Here is a 24,163-nt window from a genome sequence, read left to right on the forward strand (position 1 = left end):
GTCAGTGTGTCGGTGTGGTGTGTGTGGTGCAGTAGAAGTGAATGCATTGTCCCCTCTGAGCCACCGTAGCGTTCAGCTCTTTGCACAGTGAAACAGGAGGCGAGTCGCGTTCAGTTTTCAGTCTCGTCGACACTTTATTGCCATCGTGTTGTCTGCAGGTAGAGCCTGAGATTGGTTCCTGATACAACGAAAACAACAACAGACAGGAAGGAAACAAAACGTCTGAGGGGCTCTGAGCCAATAGGAGGAGGGCTAGACCATGATGTCATCGTGTCCGTGTCCGTCCCAAAGTCCTGAAGCCACATCGTGCTGTGATGTCACAGAGTCTGAGGTCGTGATTGGAGCAGGGGTGTCGGGAATGGGCGGGGCCAGTCAGTGAGGGTTCTAGAATGTTCCGGGATTCTGTGTTGAGTTACCTTGGCAACAACCCCCCCTCCCCCCAAGCCCCTCCTCCTCCTCAAACCTCCAAAACAACAAAAACTAAACAGACGATCAGAAGAAACGAAAAATCAACAAGTCAAACACACTTTAGATTATGATGCTGATTAACAAACACACACACGCACACACACACAGACGTCCAACACACACACACACACACACACACACACACACACACGCACTCACGCACACACGTGACCACACTCAGACGGTTGCATGAGGGTGAAGAAGCTCCCTGTAGCAGCATCCATTAACCCAATATTAAAGACACTTTATCATAATTATATTAATAACAGCGAGGATGACGTGATGACATCACAAAGCAAAGGTCGAACATGTAGGCGGGGTTAAAATATTCAGGACAAGAAGCAAATGAATACACGAAGAAGAGAAAAGAGCCAATCAGAAGCCCCGGCTGGACATAAAAAATGTTTTTTTTTTAAATCAGAAAAGAAGAACAAAACATAAAAAGGAAACATCGTTTCCCATCAGCCCCGGCGGTGGCAGCAGGTTATCCAGATTGTCCTGTGATTGGTCGATTCCAGAGCCAGCAGAGCAAAACAAGGCGGAAACAAATCCTGCTGATGTCATGCTTCTCTGGCCAATCACCATCAATTCCTTTTGTTTTTGTCATCATCGTCATGGCGACTCCCTGCCGCTGTGCGGTCGAAGGAGCGCTCCCATTGGTTGGTTCTGACCTGAAAAGGTCTCAAAGTCACGGAGCACAAAGACGCTCCACTCGTCATCTCCCACAATGCCTTGCTCTGTGTGGGCGGGGTTCAGGCAGGGCCGCTAACTCGCAGCTCCTCCCGACAGTAAACACATCATCATTCAGGGCAGGTTAAACACCGACGCTGCGTTCAGGTCTGACGTGGGAAGTGGGAAATTTGTGGCTCGGTGTTTTTTGTTAAAACTTCCTACATTTCAGAGGTGCAGTGAACGCAACAATGAAGGAACCTTCTCATGATGCTGCGTTTAAGATCCGCTCTGACGTTCCTCCACAGACAGAAAGTTAATCAGCAACTATTCAGAAAATCAATCAAAGTCGCTCATCGAGCAGAAACAGTCGCTGCTCTCTGGACTTCAGACCGACGTCACGTCACTGTCGGCGTCGACGATGACGGTCATTAGCAGCCTTCAACTTTACAAAACCACACTGATGTTGAAGCTCTGCTGGACAGATAGCATGTTAGCATGCAGCCCAAAGCTGTGGAGGACTGAAACAGTCACAAGTAAAAAATGTAAATAAACCATTAAACGCACCAAAAATACTAAAAATAAATGCAGGCATTTATTCATCCCTAAAATATGACATCAATCAATTTCTGTTAACTTTTATTTATGCATCATCCTGCAAAAGAAAATGAATACAGAAATAAATCGATTTAAAATTGAAGAACTAAATAAATAAAACGGAAACAGAAATATCAACTGTCACATTTTATAAATGAGTATTACTGTCGGCCTTTTATTTATGTCTACATTTCTTGACTTGTGTCAGACTCAGTCCTCCATACAAAGCTGGCAACAATAGAAAAACATTTCTCACAACAAGTAAAATGATGACACGTTTCATTATGATGAAAAAATGATCAGTCAAGTGACATTAAATGCAACATCAGACGGGAAAAAGCCACAATTTCCAACTTCCTGTCGTCTCAGGAAGGCAGCAGTTTATCCTTCGTCCCTTCTTTGATGTCGACATAAAGATAATAATAATAATAAAACTCAGTATAGGTTCAAATCCCACAGAACATGTCGTAGTGTTTCTTCAAAGCTTATCGTATCTCAGATTTCTCTTAGTGTCTCACTCTTCCTTCTTCTCTCGTCTCGTCTCTTCAGTCTAAAACTACATTTCCCAGAGTTCCTTGCTCACACGGCCCTACATGCATCATAATCCATCGGGTTTCCTACATCTCATCCCATGTCAGTTAAATTTTCCTACATCTCCCATGAGACTTACTACATTTCCCACGATTGCCGGAGACAGTGAAGTCGAGCACGTTTCAAATGTCGCAGCCAGTTTTTAAAATAGATTCATCTTCATAAAACACAACACAAGTCAGGATACACTTCAAATATACACACACAACGCTTTAAAAAGATTCAACGCCTCCTCGTCTTCCTCTGAAACAATGATCGTCCCTCCGTCCGTCCCTCCGTCCGTCTGTACAGCAGTGTGTCTGTCAGCTCTCTTTGGTTTGTAGCACTCAGCGACGCAGCATTCAAGTTGCGTGGGAGAAACGGACAAACGTGCCGCTCGGTCTGTATTTATATTTCTCTGTTCGGTGCTGGTGATCGACAGGATGCTAAACACGTCCGAGCTGTTGCTGAAGTCGCACAACCTGTGGCTCCCACACAGCGTGAATGCTGCCCTGTATAGGCTAGACTAGGCTAGGCTAGGCTAGGCTAGGCTAACACTTTCAACTGTGCAAATCTTGGGCTTGTGTAGCACTTCACCACATACCATGATTCATTTCATTAGCGTGAAAAGCCACTCATTGCTCCCTGCCAGGCTAACTCACTAGCCCAAGCTAGCGCAGACCTCTCAGGCTGAACCAGGCTAGTTAGCCTCCTGGGCTAACAGCTGCTAAAAGTTAAAACTCAAGTCCATGTAAGTACGAACCCACAAACAACCCGACGTACTTCATCTTTAAGTATAAAACAGCTTCAACAGGAGACTTCTGCTAACAGTAACTAGCCGCGGGAGCTAACAGCTCAGCTTTAAGGCACCTCGTTATAAACGACTGATCAACACCAGAAAATCAGCAATCAATGAAATCAATAAAACTAAATCACAACGTGATACACTTCCTGTTTGACAAACTGCAAAAATTACAAAATAAAAGAATCCACTTCCTAAAACAGTGTCGCCATGGAAACAGCTAACCCATGCTATTGTAAAGGCTAGGAGCAAGCTACACACACACACACACACACACACACACACACACACACACGCTGACACACACACATACACACAGCCCATTCTGTACAGCATCAGGACCACCCTGTGTCCTGCAGCCAATCAGAGGCCTCCCTGGGGTCAGAGGTCAGATGGGGGTCTCCTTGTTGTTTTTGAGGTCCGGTGCGCTGAACTGCCGTCTCATCCTGGGCGGGGTGTTGAAGCCCCACCCCACCGGCGGCGGCGGTGGCCCCACCCCCAGCAGCATGTCAGCAGGAGGGGGCGGGACCCCGGAGCGCGGCAGGCTGTGGTAGTTGGGGTGAGGTCCTGGCTGGAATGGTGCATTGTGGGGGTTGTAGTAGGGGTGGTGGTGGTACTGATGGTGCTGGTGTTGATTATAATGGAAGCCTCCATCTCTGTCCCTCCCGCCTCCTCCTCCTCTCCCCCCTCCTCTCTCCCCTCCCGGCACAGGCGACACCCCCCGCCTCTGTCTCGGTCGCCCCTGGTGACCGCCGCCACCGCCGCCATGATGCTGGTTGTTCTCATAGTTACTGTTGCCGTGGGTGGAGCTGTCCAGAGAGTTGCGGCGGTAGCGGTGCTGGTGGTTTTGGAAGAAGTTTCCCTGGTTACGCTGTTGCCAGGCGCGATGAGGGCTGGGGGTGCGCATGCGAGGGGGCGGGGCCTGGAAGGGGAGGGGCAGGAGGGCAGGAGTCTGACCCTGAAGAGGAGGAGGAAGAGGAGGAGGAGGTGAGGGAGAACCTTTACCCTCCATCACTCCTCCCTCCTCCTTGTACTCTCCCCCATCACCTCCCTCCCCCAGACCCAGAGCCTGCAGGGCGGCGCTGGCTGGTCCCCATGACAACCGGTGGGCGGGGTTACTCTTGAAGGGGAACTTGAGCTTGCACTCCTGGGGAGGGATGAAGCGGCCGGTCCCGGGGAGGTGAACGGGGACAACTGGGGAGTTCTGACCTGCAGGAGGGGGGAGACACACATGACATCACTTCCTGTTTCAACCAAACAATCAGTCATTCTCACACAGACCCTGGTTCTGGTTCTGTTAGCTAATTAGCAAATGTTAGCATGCTATCACACTAAACTACAGTACTATGGTTACATCATAGTTAGCTAGTTAGCATTTGTTATCATGTTAGCACGTTAAACAACAGAATTATGGGTGCAATAAAAAATGAATGCTGCTCTCTGTGGCGTGCGAGACTGACCCTGGTTCTGGTTCTGGTTCTGTCCTCGTAGTTTCTTGGTGATGTTCTGCTGCTGCAGGTTCAGGATTCGCTGCTGTTCCTGCTTCAGCCAGCGGAGGCGTCCTCTCCTGAACGCCGGGTCCTCGTCCATCAGCCTCTTCACCCTGACCTCTGGCTGGTGGGTGCCCTCTCCTGCCCCGTCCTCGTCTCTCTGAGGCAACTCGTCGTCTTCGCCATTCTCGCTGTCGTCCTGGAAACAAGCAGAGATCACAGAGGACTCAGCGAGGCGTCACTCGGGGTGTGACGCAGCAGGACAGGGGGTGTGAACGTACCTGAACAGGTATGATGCTCTCCATCTTGATCATTCTGTCTCTCAGAGCTTTGATCTCCTCGTCCTTCATGTTGTTCTGCAGCTTCACTTCCTGGAAGACATTTTATCAAGTTCATTATGTTGATTATGAAAACGTTCGTCAACGACTGATGACGTTGAGACGTTCATGTTCTCAGGACGAACTGTAACACTGGTGATCCTCTGTGTTTCATGTAGCGCCATCATAAGCATTAGCATGTTAGCATTACAGCCCTCTGACCTCTGGACCGACTCTGAAGGTCGTGAACTCACCTCCAGAATATCAGTGAGTTTATCGATGTGAGCCTTCAGATCGTACATGTTTTTTTTCTGTCCTCCTTCCCCCGTCTCTCCTCCTCCTCCTCCTCCTCCTCCTCCTCCACCTCCTCCTCCACCTCCCTCCTCAGCGGGGGGGCTCCTCTCCTCCCCGATGCCCACGGTGTCGCAGACGTCCTGGGCCACGGCCCTCCAGCTGTCCTTCTCGCTGGAGTCTTTCTTGGCGTACATGCGGCAGAGTTCCTTCATCTTGACGATGGACAGAGCTTCGATCTCCTGACGGGAGTGACGGAAGTCTCCCAGAGCCACCTGAGGGGGGCGCCACACAGAGCCGTCACAACACAGATACCACAGGTGTGTGTGTGTGTGTGTGTGTGTGTGTGTGTGTGTGTGCGCGTGTGTGTGCGTGTGTGTGTGTGTGTGTGTGTGCTGACCTCGTAGCAGATCTCTTTGACGGCCTGCATGCGGAGGTCCTCCATGGTGACCCGTTTGGGGTCCTTGCTGATCCTCCTCCTCTGAGGGATCTGATAGACTCTGAGAGGCTCCCTCCTCTTCCCACTGCTGGGCAGACCACAGCGCTTCACTATGGACTGCACCTGGAGACAGACAGGTGAGGGACAGACAGGTGAGACACACAGACAGACAGGTGAGACACACGACAGGTGAGGGACAGACAGACAGGTGAGACACACGACAGGTGAGGGACAGACAGACAGGTGAGACACACGACAGGTGAGGGACAGACAGACAGGTGAGACACACGACAGGTGAGCCACACAGACAGACAGGTGTGTACCTTGTTAGCAGGTAGTTTCTCTCTCAGCGAGGAGATCAGCCTCCAGCTCTCCTCACAGGAGCGTTTGTCAGAGTCGTCTCCACTGTCACTGTCTGCATACTAAACACACACACACACACACACACACACACAGTTTATTGATTATTGATTATGAATCAGCTGTGTGATGAGCTGCTGTGGATCAAACGAGCAGAGACGTACCAGTCTGTGTTGCTCCAGCAGCAGATCAGCCTCCTCCTTCTCTTTACGGTACTGAATCTCCATGTCCTGCAGTCTGAGACACACACCACCAACCAATCAATCAATCAATCAATCAATCAATCAATCAGTCCAATGTGTCTGTGTCTCTCCTCATGAGCAGCACAGATATCTCTGGGTCTTGTTCTGTATATAATAACTGTTTGGTTTGGATGGACAACATCTCTGATGGTCTCTGGTCATCAGTGATCAATAACTCTCTACCTCTTCTCCATCTCCAGTTTGATGTCGATGCCTTGCTTCTCCAGCAGCTCCTTCTGAGCGTAGTTCCAGTCCTCCGGCTCCCCCTGCTGGTCGGCTGGCAGGCTGCGCTCCCTCTCCAGCCTCGCCTGCTCCGGGTGGTTGAACCGAAACACGTGGTTCTTCCCCATCACGATGCGGTTACCTAGCAACGGACACAATCGCAGTTATAGGAGGCGGTAAAGATCAAACACGGGCCAACTGGGCCTGCTGCTGCACAACATCTACGCTATCTCCTTAATGTTTGTCGGTGACGCGGCTTCAGTCCGTCACCTTGTTTGAGGACGACGGCGTCGGTGATCTGCTTCCCGTTAACGTACGTCTCCGCCCCGATCAGCGGCTCCAGAGTGACGACCACTGCAGAGAGAACACAGCTGTCAACATCTGTAGACGCCAGACAGGAGGGATGACACACACACACACACACACACACACACACACACACACACACACACACACACACACACACACACACACACACGGTGAGGGTGAGGGTGGGGGGGCACAGGAAACATGGGTGTGAATAAGATGGAGGTGACGTCACCACGGTAACACTGACTGTTAGAACGATACCTGACAGATTTCCTGGCAGCTTTTACAGAGAGAAGAAGAAGAGAGAGGGTCACTCACTGAACACACACACACACACACACACACACACACACACACACACACACACACACACCTGTGTTCCAGCTGATTTGACTGTGTTTGCTGTTGAATATCTTCTCATGTGATCACAGAAACATCGTTAGTCTTCAGTTGAAGGACGATTAATGAGTGAATGTTTCAGTTCAAACATTAATAATAACACTAACATGTAGTTTGTTACAGTTAATCTAACTTTATCTCTGAAGGTTGTTTCTGAGCTGCAGCTGCTTCGGTCCGACCACCAGGTGGTGCTCTGAGCTCACTGAACTGAGATCAGCTGCCTGTCTGTGTGAAACAGGAAGTGTGTCGTGCTGTTGGCGACAGCAGGTTCAGGATGGAGTCCATGTTTGTAGTTTCCTCACCTTCTCCCTGCTCGTTGGTCTCACTGACGAACACGCAGTGAATCTCTTTAATGAAGTGACCGGACAGCTTGATGTCCACGTCCTGCTGTCCCACCCTGAAACACACACAGACATCAGGTGAGCGTCGAACCACGTGAAGACCAGCTCTGGACAACAGTCAGGTGATCAGTAACAGGTGAGACCTGGTGAATCCCTCCTTGATGTAGTACAGCAGACACTCTGACATCAGAGGGTCTTCATTCAGGTTGACCAGGTGAGGCGTCTGCAACACACACAGGAAGTCAGTGTGACACACGTCAGCTGCTGCAGGACTACAGATCAGCTGCTGCAGGACTACAGATCAGCTGCTGCAGGACTACAGATCAGCTGCTGCAGGACTACAAGTCAGCTGCTGCAGGACTACAGATCAGCTGCTGCAGGACTACAAGTCAGCTCTGTTAAACATCCTGCACACGAGTTCATGTACCAACAGATACGTTGTGTCTGTCCTGAAGTATGAAGCTAAACAATAAATAAACTCACTCCTTTAGGAGAGAAGACGCCCAACGTTCCTCCATCTTCTTTAATGGACACGCCCATCTCTGCCAGCAGGGACTCTCTGGGCGAGAGACACAGAGAGAGAGAGACAGAGAGAGAGACAGAGAGAGAGAGACAGAGAGAGAGACAGAGAGACATCAGTCAACATGGCCGACTCACCGACCTTACATTCTGTGGTTGTCTTTGTTTACATACTCTGCTCTGATTGGTCGCTTATTTTCAAATGTTTCTATAAACGATCTCCTGAATACTACAGTACCCATAAGCCTCGGCTGCTGTCGCCATGGCGAGGAAGCCGAATTCACACAATTATAAACTGTTTCTTGTTGCAGTCAACTTCTCTCCTTCAGTTTACAGTCCACAGGCTGGCAGTGTGTCTGACGCAGCTCATCCGTCTCACCTCTCCAGTCGGATGGACTCCGTCTTCCTCAGTTTCTCCTCCCACGTCTCGTTCAGCTCAGCGATGATCTTCTCCGTCTCCTGAAACACCAACACAACACATCAGTGCCTCGGCCTGTCAGAGGAGTCCAGCCTCAGGATTGAACTCTGCTCCTACCAGCAGTCTCTCTGCCGCCTCCTCTTTGCTGATGGGCTCCGACTCCTCGCCGTCCTCGCCGTCCTCCATCAGGTGGTCGGGGTCAGCGGGGGCGTCACCTGCAGACGGCGGCTCAGCACCTGCAGAGGAACAGAGGAGGAAGATGGTGAAGCAGGATGAAAGAAGAAAATACATTCAGGTTTTCACCCATTTGTGATTGTAACAATCGTTTCTGTCGACACTTTTCTGTCTAAATTCTGTTGTCACATAAAAGTCAAAGTCAGTATGAGGCTCCGCTTCAAACCAGCTGACATTAACATCGAGACTCCATGTTTCTACTCAAAGACAGAAAGAAGTTCATGTAGAACATTTGCTGAATTTACAAGAAGGAACAAATCAGTCAGAATCAGTCAGAGACAGAGTTTCACACAGTTTATAAAGTGTCTCCAACTCAACAACTCACTAAACTGACACTTTTGTTAAGGGAGTCTGGTGATGTGGAGGTGACCGGTTCAATGGTTGGATCAGTTCAGACAGACAGTGTGTTCACAGCTTAACAAGAGATCTCACACACACATACACACCTAGATGGTCACCTGCGGGGGCGGAGCCATTCTTCGATACGATCCCATTGGCTGTGAGTGCCAGCTGCAGCGGGGAGGGGGACACACCTGCGAGACCGGCGAGGACGTTGTTGTTGTTGACTGTAAGAAAGAGTCGGTTTCATTTTATAAACATGCTGGAATCTCTGCAATGTTTGTTATGTAAAGAACAGCATGTAACACACACACACACACAGACACACACACACACACACACACACACACACACACACACACACACACACAGTTGCTGTTGTCTGTAGATGCCCTCCTCTGAACATACTGCACATGCACATGCCACACATACCGTGTTTAAATAGCCGCACACACCCAAAAATACATGACTGAGCTGTTCAGCGCTGCGACTGCACCACACTGTCGATGCTAACACGAGCTAACGGCTAACTCAGGGAGCCATTGTCCTTTGTTTGCTTGAGAGAGGCGGGGGGGTGGGGGGGGGGCGTGATCAGCTGGAAGGTGAGAGGGCGGAGACTGCTGATGACATCACTATGATGACAGCTGACGTCATGACATAAAAACTGTCATCAGTGATGTCACAATATACCAGAACTGATGATTAACATCGCCAAAGATCCTTTAGTGATTCATTTGAGAAGATGGTTCACTCGTGGAGGAAAAACCAAACTGAAATTAAACTGATATAATTACCAAAGATCCTTAGTGATTGTTTGTGAAGAGGGTTCACTCTGGACAGATTTGAGGAACTGAGCTTTGTAACAAACTGAATTTCCATCTTTTGTGGTTTATTGTTGAATCACTGGTTTATTTTTGGTGAATATTATTTGAACTAGTCCAACCCCAACCTGCAAAAGACTCATAGAGCCAAGCTGTTGTTGAACATCTTTTTAAAGAAGTTTGAAAATGTAAATGACAATCGTCGGGACATAAACGTCGAACAACAGCAGAGCTGTCAGCACGGGATTGTTGTTCAAATCGAATTGGGGATCAGGAGAATCGTGCCCCCCCAACGTGCTCTACTAACGTACATGGTGAGCATTAGAAGTAATACTATTTCTTGTATAAATGCGTACCAGTGTTGTCGAGCAGCTCCTGCAGGCCCTGCGAGAACAGCAGGTTCCTCAGTCGTTCCACTTCAGCCTTCAGCTCTCTGATCAGTTTGGCGTTGGGATCTTCGTTGATCACAGCGTTACAGCGGATCTGTTTGGCACGGTCAGCGTACCTGGAGCCACAACACAAGTTAGAGTCAGGTTAACGTGGATTTACCTGAGCCTCACAACACATCTTCTGACCTGAACACAGATCGTGTTGGGCTGGATTAGATCTAATTCACTTCACTGCTCTGAACATGGTGAGGCTACAGAGGTGAACTCGACAGTTTCTGACCTCAGAGTGCTCAGTGTTTCTTCATAGTTGATGTCAGCAGGACTTAGAGCAGCAATCATGGCCGTCCGAGAGTTTCCTCCTGAAAATCAAACCTTCGTGTTATTGTCAGGTCTTTTCTACGAGCCCTGCTTACACACTACTACTGGCTGTGGCACTACTAGTTCTTTACTGTTCTCCTCCTCCTGATACTAGTTGTACTGACCCAGGTTTTCCTTTAGTAGCCAGGTGAGAACAGAGTCTCTGTAGGGGATAAAATCACTTTTCCTCTTCTTGTTGCTCTGCTGTGGAGACAGAAGAACAGGAGTCATCATCGGTGTCAGACACTTTTATATTTCCGATGGATCGCAGGTTCGTGTGGACGTACCATTTCAGCCAAAGCTGATATCACTTTTCCCAGCGTGGTGAGAGATTTATTGATGTTGGCTCCTTCCTGCAGACCAACATGAATAAACACAGTGAATATGAAGTTAAATGTGACAGCAGATGTAAGAAAACGTTCATTTTAAGGAAACACCAGCAGGACACTCGTGACCTCTGACCTTCAGTCGCGTTCCTTTTGCCCCGGAGGAGTCGGCTCGCTCGCTTCCTGCCAGGTCCACCAGACTGATCTTGCTGACCTGAAGACAGAGTCAACAACTGATGATGGACAACACTTATAACAGGACACAACTACGGGTCCTCAGGAGGACAGAACAGGCACGCACCTTCTCAGTGTCCAGGCTGGTCATCTGGTCTCGTCGTTTCTGTGTGAAGACGATGGTGAAGACAGCATGTGACCTGGACGACGTCTCGTTCATGTTTGTGGCTGCGACCGTCCTGTAATCAGTAACCAGTCAGGTGTTAATGATCAATAACACACATAATAAAACAAACATGACATCAATAAAAGCCACAGGACCCACCGAGCCTTGTTGCCGGCGTCCATCAGGTCCTGGATGTCGTTGAATCCGGTCACAGCCAGTTTGGACAGATCCTCCACGTAGGGCCCGAGGATGGGATGCTCCCGGACCCGCAGAGTCCCCTGGGACTTTGGGTTTAATAGATCCCGGACCCGCTCGCAGTAGATCTCCATGTAGGAGACCTGCAGGTGGAAGAGACAACGATCAATGAATCAAGCTTCACTGAAGGAACGAGACTTAATGAAGGACACGAGTGAGTTTACCTCCACAGAGTAGGTCAGGTCCGGATCAGTGTTCTCCCCTGTTCTCTGAAACAAGTCCTCACACAGCTGGACACAGACACACAAACATTAATCAGTTTATATGGTGACACAAACACTGATCCTGCACGAGGTGATCGAAAGTCCTGCTGACACCTGATCAGTGCAGTCAGACGTACCTGTGGTATGATGCCTTCCTGTCCAGGCTCCTGTTTGCCCATCATGGTGTAGCTCTTCCCTGCACCCGTCTGTCCGTATGCAAAAATACACACGTTGTATCCTGAAAAACAACAACAACAATATTAATGTCGTTTATTGTTTCTTGACTGTTTCAAACCCAGAAACAAAGTATTTACGTCCTCGTGGAGGCTAACACTGTGATCTCACAGCTCCAGTGAAGGCTTCATGTTATAAAGGGTCTCCTCAGATCTTCTCTCCTGCAGACTGTGATCACAGCTGACGAGCTGGATGGAGACATCTGATGTTCTGTGGACGACGAGACTTCACCTGACTTTATATCAACATGGAGGTTATTTTGTGGGTGAACTGCTCCTTTAAGTAGCTTCTTAGGTATCATTAGCGTTAGCAGACCATCAGCTTTATCATCAGTGAGTATCATCTGTAGCATTATCACTGGGCACGGGCCTGTCTCCAGCCAGCTCATCTTTCTGACGACGTCACGCAGAGACACAGTAACAAACGACACCAGCTGACGACGACACACACACACACACACACACACACACACACAAACAACTGAGACAGATTGTGAACTGTTTTACCTTCGAAGGCGTGCAGCAGCATCTCCTCTCCGATGTCCTTGTACACCTGTTTCTGACATGCGAAGCTGGGGTCCTCAGCCTGCACACACACACACACACACACACACACACACACACACACACACACCTGTTATCACTGCCTCTGGTTACCTGGTTACCTGGTGAACGTCTGTGTGTGTGCGTGTGTGAGAGTGTGTGTGCTCACCGTGGTGTGTGACCAGTAGGAGTAGTCGAAGGTGAAGTTCTTGGCTCCATCTTTGGGCTGTTTGGGGTTTGAGATACCTGGAAACAGAGAGGACTCATCAGACAGAGGAGGAGGAGCAGGAGGAGCAGGAGGAGCAGGAGGAGCAGGAGCAGGAGGAGCAGGAGGGTGAGGAGGGTGAGGAGGTCGTCTGTGTCTCCTGGTTCATCTGCTCGTGACGCTCCACCTCTCCCGTCATTAACAGGCTGGCAGTATAAATATCTGAGCGGACGGTCGGACAGCGGCTAAAAACAGCCGCGCTGCACGAACGTCTATAAATAAACGCTGAGAGGTTCAGAGGTCACATGACGGGCTGAGGCATTCTGGGATTGCTCGGGCCTGTTTTAACACATGCAAACCTCTGACGCGGCGAGTCTGTCGGCACAGCCCGGGTCATTAATCTGAACCGGGCCGGGCCAGAACTCAACATGGAGGAATATAAGAACACTACTCCACATACTGAGACATTAAGTGTGTTTGTGTTCTTGTTTATCTACATCATGGGGTCCCGTCACCGGGCGCTCGCTGTGTGGGGTCCGACAGCTTTGTGGGGACCAAACAGGAAGTGATTCGACTTAAGGTGTAGACTCACAGGTGGTGTTTCCCTGCATCTGGATCACACACTTGGCGTTGCGTCCCGTCTCTCTGGAGTTGAACGGGCGGACTCGCACCGCCACCTTCACCGACGCACCCGCCATCGCTCGGCTCCGCCCACCCCACCTGAGGGAAGCCAATGGGAGAGCAGAGTCAGACACAGACAGAAGATAAACAACAACAAGGGGCAGTGACACTGTTTGTGTTACAGACTGGAGCTGTGGAGGCTCTACTGAACCACTGCCCAGGTGCATTGTGGGAAATGTAGGAGCCAGTGTTTTCTCCACTGTCACTACTCCGACTTATTATTAGTTTATTATATTGAAAAAAAGGAAATTATTGAAAACTAGCAGAATATTACAAAATAAAGTATTAAAAAAACTAATTCTTTCTAATTTAATTCTGCATTAAGTTCAACAGGCTTTAAAAATCAGCAGTTAGCGTCAAAATAAAGAAGTTTGTTTTTATTGTTTCTAGTTTTGTATTTTATTTACAGTTTTTATTACAGATCAGTGAGTTTGTTTTCTGTTAAAGTGGTTTTTATTAATATTTCTCTTCTTCTGTTTGTTGTTTGAGTTTTTAACATTTAAACTTTTCAGATTTTATTCATTCATTCGACCGTTGTTTCTCTCTCCTTCATCCATCTCTCAGATTTCCTCTTAAATCAAAATTAAACCTCTCCCTGCTCTCACAGTCAAACCACTTTCCTCCTCCTCCTCTTTTTTTCCATCGCTCCTCCTCGTCACTTTACGAGCTCAGTTTCTCTCGTTCCCGCTCATTTTCATTCCTCTCCTCTTTTTTCCACCGGTGGATTTTCCTTCTCTCTCGTTTATTTTGATAGTTTCCTCCTCGTCTTTGTAATCTTGACGTCTCTCCTTTCTTTCTTCATCTTGTCTTTTAGTGTTTGTCTCATTTTTTATCCTTTTTTCTTTAATCTTCTGTTTGCTTCTCCAGTCAGTTCCTCCTTTCTTTCTTTCTTCCTTCTTCTTCTTCTTCTTCTTCTTCTTCACTGTTATACTTGTGTTTTTTCCTCCTCCATCTCTGAGTCCCGGGCGTTCGAGCTCTGCTCCTCCCTTCATTCTTTCCTCTCTCTCTTCCTCTCTTTCTTTCATGTTTCCACTTATTTCCTCTCTCGCCCTCTCTCTCTCTCTCTCTCTTTACATTCCTGTCCTCTGTTTTGTGTTTCCTCGTCGTCATGGTAACCTCAGTTGTCTCATTTTCACCTTTGTCGTCCTGAAGTCTTTGTCTTTCCTTTCTCTCTCTCTGTCTTTGTCAGTGTCAGTCTATGTCGAACGCCCCCGCCTCCGGGCCTTTAAACACACTACAGCCCTGTTCTGCTGGGAAAACACCTCACACACACACACACACACACACACACACACACACACACACACACACAGTAACGGTGTCATTGATCTCACCGTCTCTGTCGTATCACAGCGGACTGATAAAAGTCTGAGTTATTGATCAGCTCAGTGATTTGTTATCAGCGGTGTGTGTGTGTGTGTGTGTGTCCTCAGCAGTGTGTAATAAACACACACAGCGTTCAGCTGAGACGTTGTGTGTGCGCAGACAGACGCTCTGATCTCTCACATTAACCATCGAACTGTCCTGTGATCAGCTGACCGCTTCATGAAAGACGACTCGCTCCGACTAATGTTCGACCACAAATCAATGAATTGTTGCAACTTTAAATAAAATACTACAGTGAGCAGCTGTTTCAGGAGATTACTGCACCTTTATACAACATGACACTTTATGTTTGTGAGGCTTTCGTAAAACATCTTCAGGAGGAACCAATGAGCTCGGAGCTGAGAGCCACAGACAGGAAGTGTGACCGTATTAAGAGACGGACCGACATGTTGGTAGCTCGAGTCTGAACACGAGATCTGATGACGAGAAGAAGATATTAAATATCCCGAGCAAACATCAACATCACAGCTTCAGTATCGCTCGGCCTCTAACACACACACCTCCTCTGCTGCCTGTGTGTGTGTGTGTGCATGCGTGCATGTGTGTTGTTTGTTTCACCTGAGTGAGTCTGATAACAGGCGACGCACCCAGGATGTTCGTGCAGAAGTAAACAAATGAACGAGCGTCCACAGCGACCACAGTCACGCCCGTGATGTCAGCGTGCAGCTCAGGTGGCCGACAGGTGTTCAGTCACGTAAAGTCTGAGAGAGACGGACTCGTTCAGCCGTCGTCACTTTAAAAACTAATATTTGACATTATGATGGATTCAAACTGACACAAGTTGATATGGGTGATGAAGGAGTTGGTTACCTCACTGAGAAGTTGGAGGTGTGCAGCTTCTCATCCCCGAGATATCTCAAATTCATCTACTGTCAAACAACGCTGAAGGTTTTGCTCTGCAGACACATTTCTGATCAACGCCGGCGCTGCTACACTCACTGAACTCTTCAAAATAAAAGTCTACTCGTGTTTGGAGACACAGAAGCCGGATCAGTTGTATCCGAAGTACGATCAGGCATCGGAGGATCAACACGTCGAGCCGAGTTCAGTGAGACACAATGCAACAAATAAACAACACAAGAGTCCAGTCAGCAGTTTCTGAACCACGTCTGAGGAGGGAAACAAGGACAAACACTTGAGGTTGTGTGTGTGTGTGTGTGTGTGTGTGTGTGTGTGTGTGTGTGTGTGTGTGTGTGTGTGTGTGTGTGAATTCAAAGAGCAGCATTGTTTCCACACATCAAAATCAGCTGCTGCAGGTATGTCAGGTATGTGCCGGAGCTGCAGACACCGTCATTAAAACACAGACCGACAAGAAGCAAAGAGTCTTCATCTGCCACATGAGCACAGCACCTGTCTGTGTGTCTGTGTGTGTCTGTCTGTGTCTGTCTGTGTGTCTGTGTGTCTGTGTGTGTCTGTCTGTGTGTCTGTGTGTCTGTGTGTGTCCGTGTGTGTGTGTCTGTCCTGAAACACAGCAGCCATCATGTGAACCGGGCTGCTCAGTCTGGTTTAAGTGTCAGCAGCTCTGATGCAGCCACTGGAACTAAATATGTTAAAGTTCAACCAGGTAACAAGACATTACAGTAACACACACACACACACACACACACACACACACACACACACACACAGCTCAGATTAAACAGTGTGTGTTTGCTCTGTCAACACAGCTTAAAGTCACATCACTGCACCAAGAACACACTCACACACACACAGACAAGATGGTGGACATAGATACTGGATTGTGCTCTAATCTTATTGTGTGTGTGTGTGTGTGTGTGTGTGTGTGTGTGTGTGTGTGTGTGTGTGTGGAGGTGAACTAGCAGCCTGCATACCACAGACCACGGGCAGAAACGCTGATGACATCACAGCCCAGGCATCCCAACACACACACACACTCACACTCACAACAACCCTGACTAACTCTGTGTGTGTGTGTTTGGTTGGACCGGCCCGGCTGGTCGTGAAGCTGCTGTTAGTCAAACTAACCAGCTGTTTAAACAGGCTGTTAGCACACACACACACACACACACACACACACACACACACACACACACACTCTCTGACAGGAACAAAGCCCTCCAGTCGGCGTCGTTCAGGACTCGGAGCTGAAACCAGCTGCAGCGCCTGCGAGCCGCCGGGCCGCCGGGCCGAGCCAAATGTTACACAACAGCCATCACAGCGAGGAGATGGAAACTCAGCAGACTGCTGACGCTGAGCTCTGTGAAGAACATCACCTTGGCCGGGCAGAGTCCAACAGAACCAGTCTCAGGAGGGGTTAACCTACTGCAGCCAGAGGACCAGAACCATCAGGAGTCCAGACGGGTCAACACGTCTGGACTGCTGATGAGCTCCATCATCACCTCATCAATAACCTCATCAATAACCTTCTCAGTCTAAAGATCCAGACCACAGCGCCATCAGCAGTGACTGATATCTTCTCTGATCACCTTCACAGAGATCTGGTGAACGATCCAAACACTGACAGCCAATCAGAGTCCAGCTGATTTACAGGCCCGTCAATAAACCCGTTTCCATGACGACAATAATCTGATAACTGGGAATGATCAGGTTCAATCAACAACCTGACGGGACGCGTTACAGACACTTCAACACAGGTTAGCATGGTCCAGTCAGTTCATCCTGTCGTCATGACGTCACATCACGTCTCCTCCGGTCACAACCTCCTCGTGTTCTCCTCCTCGTGTTCTCCTCCTCGTGTTCTCCTCCTCGTGTTCTCCTCCTCATGTTCTCGTCCTCATGTTCTCCTCCTCATGTTCTCCTCCTCGTGTTCTCCTCTTCGTGTTCTCCTCCTCGTGTTCTCCTCCTTCATGTTCTCCTCCTCATGTTCTCCTCCTGGTGTTCTCCTCCTCGTGTTCTCCTCCTCGTGTTCTCGTCCTCCATGTTCTCCTCCTCGTGTTCTCCTCCTCGTGTTCTCCTCCTTCATGTTCTCCTCCTTCATGTTCTCCTCCTCGTGTTCTCCTCCTCGTGTTCTCCTCCTCGTGTTCTCCTCCTCGTGTTCTCCTCCTCATGTTCTCCTCCTTCATGTTCTCCTCCTCGTGTTCTCCTCCTCGTGTTCTCCTCCTCGTGTTCTCCTCCTCATGTTCTCGTCCTCCATGTTCTCCTCCTCATGTTCTCCTCCTTCGTGTTCTCCTCCTTCATGTTCTCCTCCTCGTGTTCTCCTCCTTCATGTTCTCCTCCTCGTGTTCTCCTCCTTCATGTTCTCCTCCTCATGTTCTCCTCTTCGTGTTCTCCTCCTCGTGTTCTCCTCCTTCATGTTCTCCTCCTCATGTTCTCCTCCTTCGTGTTCTCCTCCTTCATGTTCTCCTCCTCGTGTTCTCCTCCTTCATGTTCTCCTCCTCGTGTTCTCCTCCTTCATGTTCTCCTCCTCGTGTTCTCCTCCTTCATGTTCTCCTCCTCGTGTTCTCCTCCTCGTCTTCTCCTCCTCGTGTTCTCCTCCTCATGTTCTCCTCCTTCATGTTCTCGTCCTCCATGTTCTCCTCCTCATGTTCTCCTCCTGGTGTTCTCCTCCTCGTGTTCTCCTCCTCGTGTTCTCGTCCTCGTGTTCTCGTCCTCCATGTTCTCGTCCTCCATGTTCTCCTCCTCGTGTTCTCCTCCTCGTGTTCTCCTCCTCGTGTTCTCCTCCTTCATGTTCTCCTCCTTCATGTTCTCGTCCTCCATGTTCTCCTCCTCGTGTTCTCCTCCTCGTGTTCTCCTCCTTCATGTTCTCGTCCTCCATGTTCTCCTCCTTGTGTTCTCCTCCTCATGTTCTCGTCCTCGTGTTCTCGTCCTCAGGTTCTCCTCCTTCATGTTCTCCTCCTCAGGTTCTCCTCCTTCAGGTTCTCCTCCTCAGGTTCTCCTCCTTCAGGTTCTCCTCCTCATGTTCTCGTCCTCAGGTTCTCCTCCTTCATGTTCTCCTCCTCAGGTTCTCCTCCTTCAGGTTCTCCTCCTCAGGTTCTCCTCCTTCAGGTTCTCCTCCTCAGGTTCTCCTCCTTCAGGTTCTCCTCCTCAGGTTCTCCTCCTCAGGTTCTCCTCCTTCATGTTCTCCTCTTCATGTTCTCCTCCTCGTGTTCTCCTCCTCGTGTTCTCCCCCTCGTGTTCTCCTCCTTCGTGTTCTCCTCCTCGTGTTCTCCTCACGTTTTAACAACCTCTGGTTCTTCTTCGTGTTTCACGTGATGCTAAAGAACCGGAGAACCGGAGGTGGAGGTGAACATGCACCGTATGAAACTGAACCTTGGGTCAAAACAAGGTGTTGCTGATCTGATCGATCACATCATGTGACCGACCAGCTGGATGATCTGGTAGCTCCATAGATCAGATGATCAGCTCATCGGTGTTCACGTGAAGCTCGTCTCAGAATCATGTTGCAGGAGTGACGATAATATTGATCAGAACCCGATCAGGTTCTGATCCACTGTCAAAACATCCTGACAGACTTTTTACTCACAACTCTGACTTCCTCTTAAAGTCTGACGTTAAACTCAGTTAATGTTCAATGTTTTGGGGAAATAGTCAGAACTCGATTTGTTTTTACAGCATCTGTAATCGATTTCAGGAGATTAAGTCATGATGGACAAAATAATAATGATAATAATAATGATAATAATAACAATAATGATGATGATGATGATGATGATGATGATGATGATGATGTGTTCAGGAAGTTAAAGTCACACTGAATCTAAAAATGTGCTTCATGTCAGTTCAGGTCTGTGAGGTACGACTGAACTAACTGACAGTTTGAAAACCTGTTTAATGTAACGAACACAAACACACGTGTTAAAAACACGTCTCCGTTCCTTCCTGAGGTGTTTCAGTCGGCCTGTTCGTCAGCAGCTCATCAGTCAGTATTGATTGATTGGTTACTGATCAGTGAGTGAGCCCCTGTGATCACTGATGTGATTACAGTCATGTGGAGAGACGAGCTTGTTCCCATGTGGAGGCCTCAGTGGAGGAATGTGATAATGAATGGTCTTCATACCACACACACACACTCACACACACACACACACACACACTCACACACACACACACACACACACACACACACACACACACACACACACAGCTAAAGATAGGCATCAGCTCGACCCGACGCCCAGTTTGTAAAGCACACTTTACACTCGGCTCTCTGACACTGTTTGACATGAACGTCTCTTCGTCCTGTTCCCATGACAAAGACCACGTGTTGCCTTCATGCGCCGTGGGAAATACCGCCGTGGCAGACCTCAGCCTGCAGTCACACACAGACATGACACACGGATCAGTGTCGGTGTGAGTTACAACAAACTGCAGACGATCAGCTTGGCTGAAGTGCTGCGCAGTGTTGTGAGTGGACCACAACCAACATCTCATCTGGACCCATGACGACCCGGCAGAATCACGAGCAGATCAAAACGTTTGCCTTCTTTCACCCAGTGTGCCAAACTCCACAGAGCGCTCGAACTGCACACATGGCAAAGTGAAAGACGCCATGTTTACATTCTTGTTCCCGAAAGCGCCTCCTCCTCGTTCCTGAGAGACGCCCGGCTGTGATTGGTCAAACATGTAGTCTATCACGTCTGTATTAATGAGTCTATAATCAATAATCTGAGGTCTGAGCAGACACAAGTGTCGATGTCCCTCATGTTATCAGATGTGTGGTGTTGCCTAATAACATCAGAGCAGAATCCAAAACAACATGCAGCTAAAAATACACAACACACACACACACACACACACACACACACACACACACACACACACACACACACTCACACACACTCACACACACACACACACACACACACACACACACACACTCAGATAGCTGAGATGCCTGCTGAGGAGTGCTTTAGCCACACAGGCTAACTTTAGCGAGCGAGAGAGCGACATGATCGGTGTGTGGAGGTGAGTCTACGTCCACGCTGCCTCTTCAAGTCGCTCGTCGTCTCATTATTCAGCTGTTCGTCCACTTCCTGTTTCACCGTGACAACGCTCCTCCACACAAGAGCGAACAACGTGAACAATGAACGACGGTTCTGGGACGACATATGTTCCGGTGTCCACATACTTCTGGCCATGTAGTGACAGCCACGTGACACAGGATGAAGATCAGATGGTGGATATGGGACTTTAACTCATCGTTCAGGACTTCAGTTGAACTCTGACGTTCAGCAGGACAAAAGTCGGCCTGCTTCTCAATCCTGAGTGAGATGTCAGCACACAGACGTGAAACACACTGATATCACTCTGTGTGCCTTACACGTCCTGGGGATGTCATTATCTCTGATGTCCATCCAGAAGACACGTTCGCAAATCCACTTAGAATTCAGAGACAAAAGTCCATTCAGAACTCCCTTAAGAATCTTCATGTTTTTAAGTCTTCTTCAGTATCACAGTAATCCAGTGATAGCTGTCTGTACATCCATGGGTACACTGCTAACAGGAGCTGCTAACGTCTAATTCAGCTAACATTAATGGAGAATATTTTACAAATATTAATATACTTCCAAACTCCTGCTGCAAATCGTGTACAAATGAATCCTTCCTCCAGGAGTCACAACTGATTCAAATCTGAAGTCACAGACATGAAACACATATTTTTAGATTCAGTGAGACTTAAACTTATTTATCTCTGATGTCCTTCCAAAATAAATGTCCATAAATCCACTTAGCATTCAGAGACAATAGAACATTCCGAACTCCCCTCAGAAACCTCATGTTTTAGGTTTTCTTCAGTATCACAGTGATCCAGTGACAGTTGTCTGTACATCCATGAGTACCCTGCTAACAGGAGAGGCTAACTGCTAATTCGGCTCACTTTTAACACAGGATAAAAACACCGTGAAGACGTAATGTTTTCAGATCAGACTCCCATCTCTTCACGCTGTACGTTAGATAATGAAACTGATCCCATGTTTTATAAAAAAGCAGGTAAAGTTGATCACAAGCGACATAAGTCAGACTACACAATGCAGCACACTCCCACTTCCTGTGTAGACAGGAAGTGAAAAGTGGGAGCACTTCCTTGTTGCTGAAATGCACAGCCTGTGTATGTATGGTGCTGACTGTCTGTATGAAGGCCTGAGGGCTGAGACGTTTACATTCAGAGTGACTTCTACTTCCTGAGCGTGTCTTTTATAACCATCACAGATAATCATCCATAAATCCACTTAGTAATCTGAGAGGGAAAGACTCTCCTTGTACGTGCAGAACTCCCCTGAGAATCTTCATGTTTTTAACTTCTCTTCAGTATCACAGTGATCCAGTGACAGTTGTCTTTACGTCCATGAGTACACCGCTAACAGGAGCTGCTAACTGATCATTCGGCTAATATTAATGGAGACTGTTTGACTAAATGTAAACAAATATTAACATATTTCAAAACTCTTGCCGAAATTTGCATCAAAAAACGCACTTCCTCCCGGAGTCATAACTGAGTCAAATCTGATCTCACAGACATGAAACACATATTTTTAGATTCAGTGAGACTTAAACTTCTCCAGGATGTCGTTATCTCTGAGGTCCTTTCAGAATAAATGCACATAAATCTACTTAGCAGTCAGAGACAAAAGACCATTCAGAACTCCCCTTAGAATCTTCATGTTTTTAACTTTTCCTCAGTATCACAGTGAGTTCACCGCTAACATGAGCTGCTAACGGCTAATTCTGCATAAAGCTGCAACTCATGATTGTTTTTATTGACAATTAATCTGCTGATTAATTTCTCGTTTGATTGTTTCTTTGATAAACCGTCTGAAACAGGTGACTCATGTTGTTTGTTCTTGTTTTGTTTACAACACATTTTCAGTTAAATGTGCGATTAAACAAAACTTCATCCTGACAACATGTTTTATAAAACTAACCCATCTTCTTTAATCTATATTTTACATTTAAATCATATTTTTACAGCGATTCTTTATCATATTTAGTGTATTTTAATGAGTGGAGGTTTTCTGACTGTTGACTTGTAAACATTTGGTACTTATTGTGTATATATTTGTTTTTAATATTTAATATGTTTCATTCATTATAGTTTTCAAAAACTTTACTCACTTATAAAGTTTGTTATAAAGTTTGTTATAAAGTTTGTTAAATGTTATAAAGTTTGTTTATTGTTATAAAGTTTGTTAAATGTTATAAAGTTTGTTAAATGTTATAAAGTTTGTTTATTGTTATAAAGTTTGTTAAATGTTATAAAGTTTGTTTATTGTTATAAAGTTTGTTTATTGTTATAAAGTTTGTTTATTGTTATAAAGTTTGTTAAATGTTATAAAGTTTGACCTCGGCTCAGTTCTTACACACTGCTGACGTCACAGACACTTTATAATTCAATACAAACATTATAAATCATAACTGATCAATAATCTAACGGAACACGTCACTGTACGGTTCGGTACCGGGGCTGACTCACCTCTACCGGACCGGAGGAAACGGTGAGTCTCGTGGAAGCCACGCGCTGACCCGTTCACACGGTCCCCATCGGCCCGGACACAAATCTGAACGAACCGAGGCACCAAGTACCGGCGGGGGGAGGTCTGCCGGTGGAACAGCCGTGGTCCCGGTCCTGGTCCCGGGCCTGTCGGTACCGGGACACACAGACGGTCGGACAGTCAGAAAGTTGGGTGGGGGCGCTGCTGTGCCCCGCGCGCACACACACACACACACACACGGTAGAGGAAAGTTTGGACTCACGAGCTCTCCGGTCAACCGGCGGCGGCTTCTCGACTGTTCCCGGGGCTGACGTCACCGTCCGGTTACTGCGGCCGTCGGGGGGAAAGTTCGGACAGAGCCGGACCGGAGGAAGTGTAGGCCCGCTGCTGGCCCGCCGCTGGCCCGCGGTGGGAGCTGAATCACGGCAGGTCCGGAGCTAGCGAACGTTACTCGCTCACAGTCGGTAATCCAGGAGTCGGTCCGGTCCGGTCCGCGGCTCCCGGTGCTGTTCGGTGGGGGGCGGGGGGAGTTTAACGGAAGTTTTACCGGAGAATGTGGCTCAGATGAGCGGAGGGGAGCGAGGCAGAGAGGCTGGCCGGTGGCCTGGCCGCGCGGCGGGTGTGTGCGTGTGAGTGCGGGCGCGTCCCCGAGACGGAGGAGGAGCGGAGCCGAGCGCAGAGCAGCCAGTCAGCCCCGCGGCTCCGGCCGCCCCGCCCCGCCCCGCTCCGCCCCGCACAGGCCCGCACCCTGCCCCGCTGCCTCCGCCTCCTCCTGCGGCGGGGTCACCGCCACAGCTGAGCCGACAGACAGAGCTCTCACTCCGGCTCACATTTCACCGCTCTTCCGCTGGAGCTCACCTCCGGTCTGAAGTCGACAGGAGAAATAAATAAATAAATGAATTAATAAATAAATAAATAAATAATCTGTGATGAATCACACGTGACGTCAGTCTGTCGTCATTAAAGTTACATCTCTTGTAGTTTTGT

General features: G+C 48.3%; 1 protein-coding gene across 2 annotated transcripts; it reads right to left on the reverse strand.

Annotated features, from left to right (window-relative positions):
• Positions 1-109: 109 nt before the first annotated feature.
• Positions 110-23,836, reverse strand: LOC311251973 (kinesin-like protein KIF1C). 2 transcript variants are annotated; one of them, XM_084344706.1, is made up of 29 exons: positions 23,439-23,836; positions 23,158-23,322; positions 13,291-13,418; positions 12,663-12,739; positions 12,458-12,536; positions 11,855-11,955; positions 11,679-11,744; positions 11,419-11,597; positions 11,221-11,332; positions 11,056-11,133; positions 10,881-10,946; positions 10,719-10,797; positions 10,517-10,595; positions 10,204-10,352; positions 9,146-9,253; positions 8,571-8,689; positions 8,415-8,494; positions 8,000-8,075; positions 7,660-7,739; positions 7,478-7,572; positions 6,738-6,821; positions 6,429-6,609; positions 6,168-6,240; positions 5,967-6,065; positions 5,605-5,766; positions 5,168-5,479; positions 4,878-4,967; positions 4,567-4,795; positions 110-4,315 (listed from the first exon to the last, which is right to left on the reverse strand). In XM_084344706.1, exons 3-29 carry the CDS (start codon positions 13,394-13,396, stop codon positions 3,495-3,497), a joined length of 3,780 nt encoding a protein of 1,259 aa, XP_084200832.1. In that variant the 5' UTR covers positions 13,397-13,418; positions 23,158-23,322; positions 23,439-23,836; the 3' UTR covers positions 110-3,494. The 2 variants fall into 2 exon arrangements, with proteins under 2 accessions (XP_084200832.1, XP_084200831.1); XM_084344705.1 differs by having other exon boundaries at positions 9,134-9,253.
• Between the last annotated feature and the right edge of the window lie 327 nt (positions 23,837-24,163).

Source organism: Pagrus pagrus, assembly GCF_965226575.1.
Source record: "Pagrus pagrus genome assembly, chromosome: 22".
Classification (NCBI taxonomy): domain Eukaryota; kingdom Metazoa; phylum Chordata; class Actinopteri; order Spariformes; family Sparidae; genus Pagrus; species Pagrus pagrus.

Excerpts from the sequence above, each read along its gene's own strand:
- LOC311251973 (XM_084344705.1), bottom strand. The coding sequence starts at position 13,396 with ATGGCGGGTGCGTCGGTGAAGGTGGCGGTGCGAGTCCGCCCGTTCAAC. Across the intron at positions 11,333-11,418 it reads GACGCCGGCAACAAGGCTCG|GACGGTCGCAGCCACAAACA; the intron begins GTGGGTCCTGTG and ends TACTGATTACAG. Across the intron at positions 6,066-6,167 it reads TGCTGGAGCAACACAGACTG|TATGCAGACAGTGACAGTGG; the intron begins GTACGTCTCTGC and ends GTGTGTGTTTAG.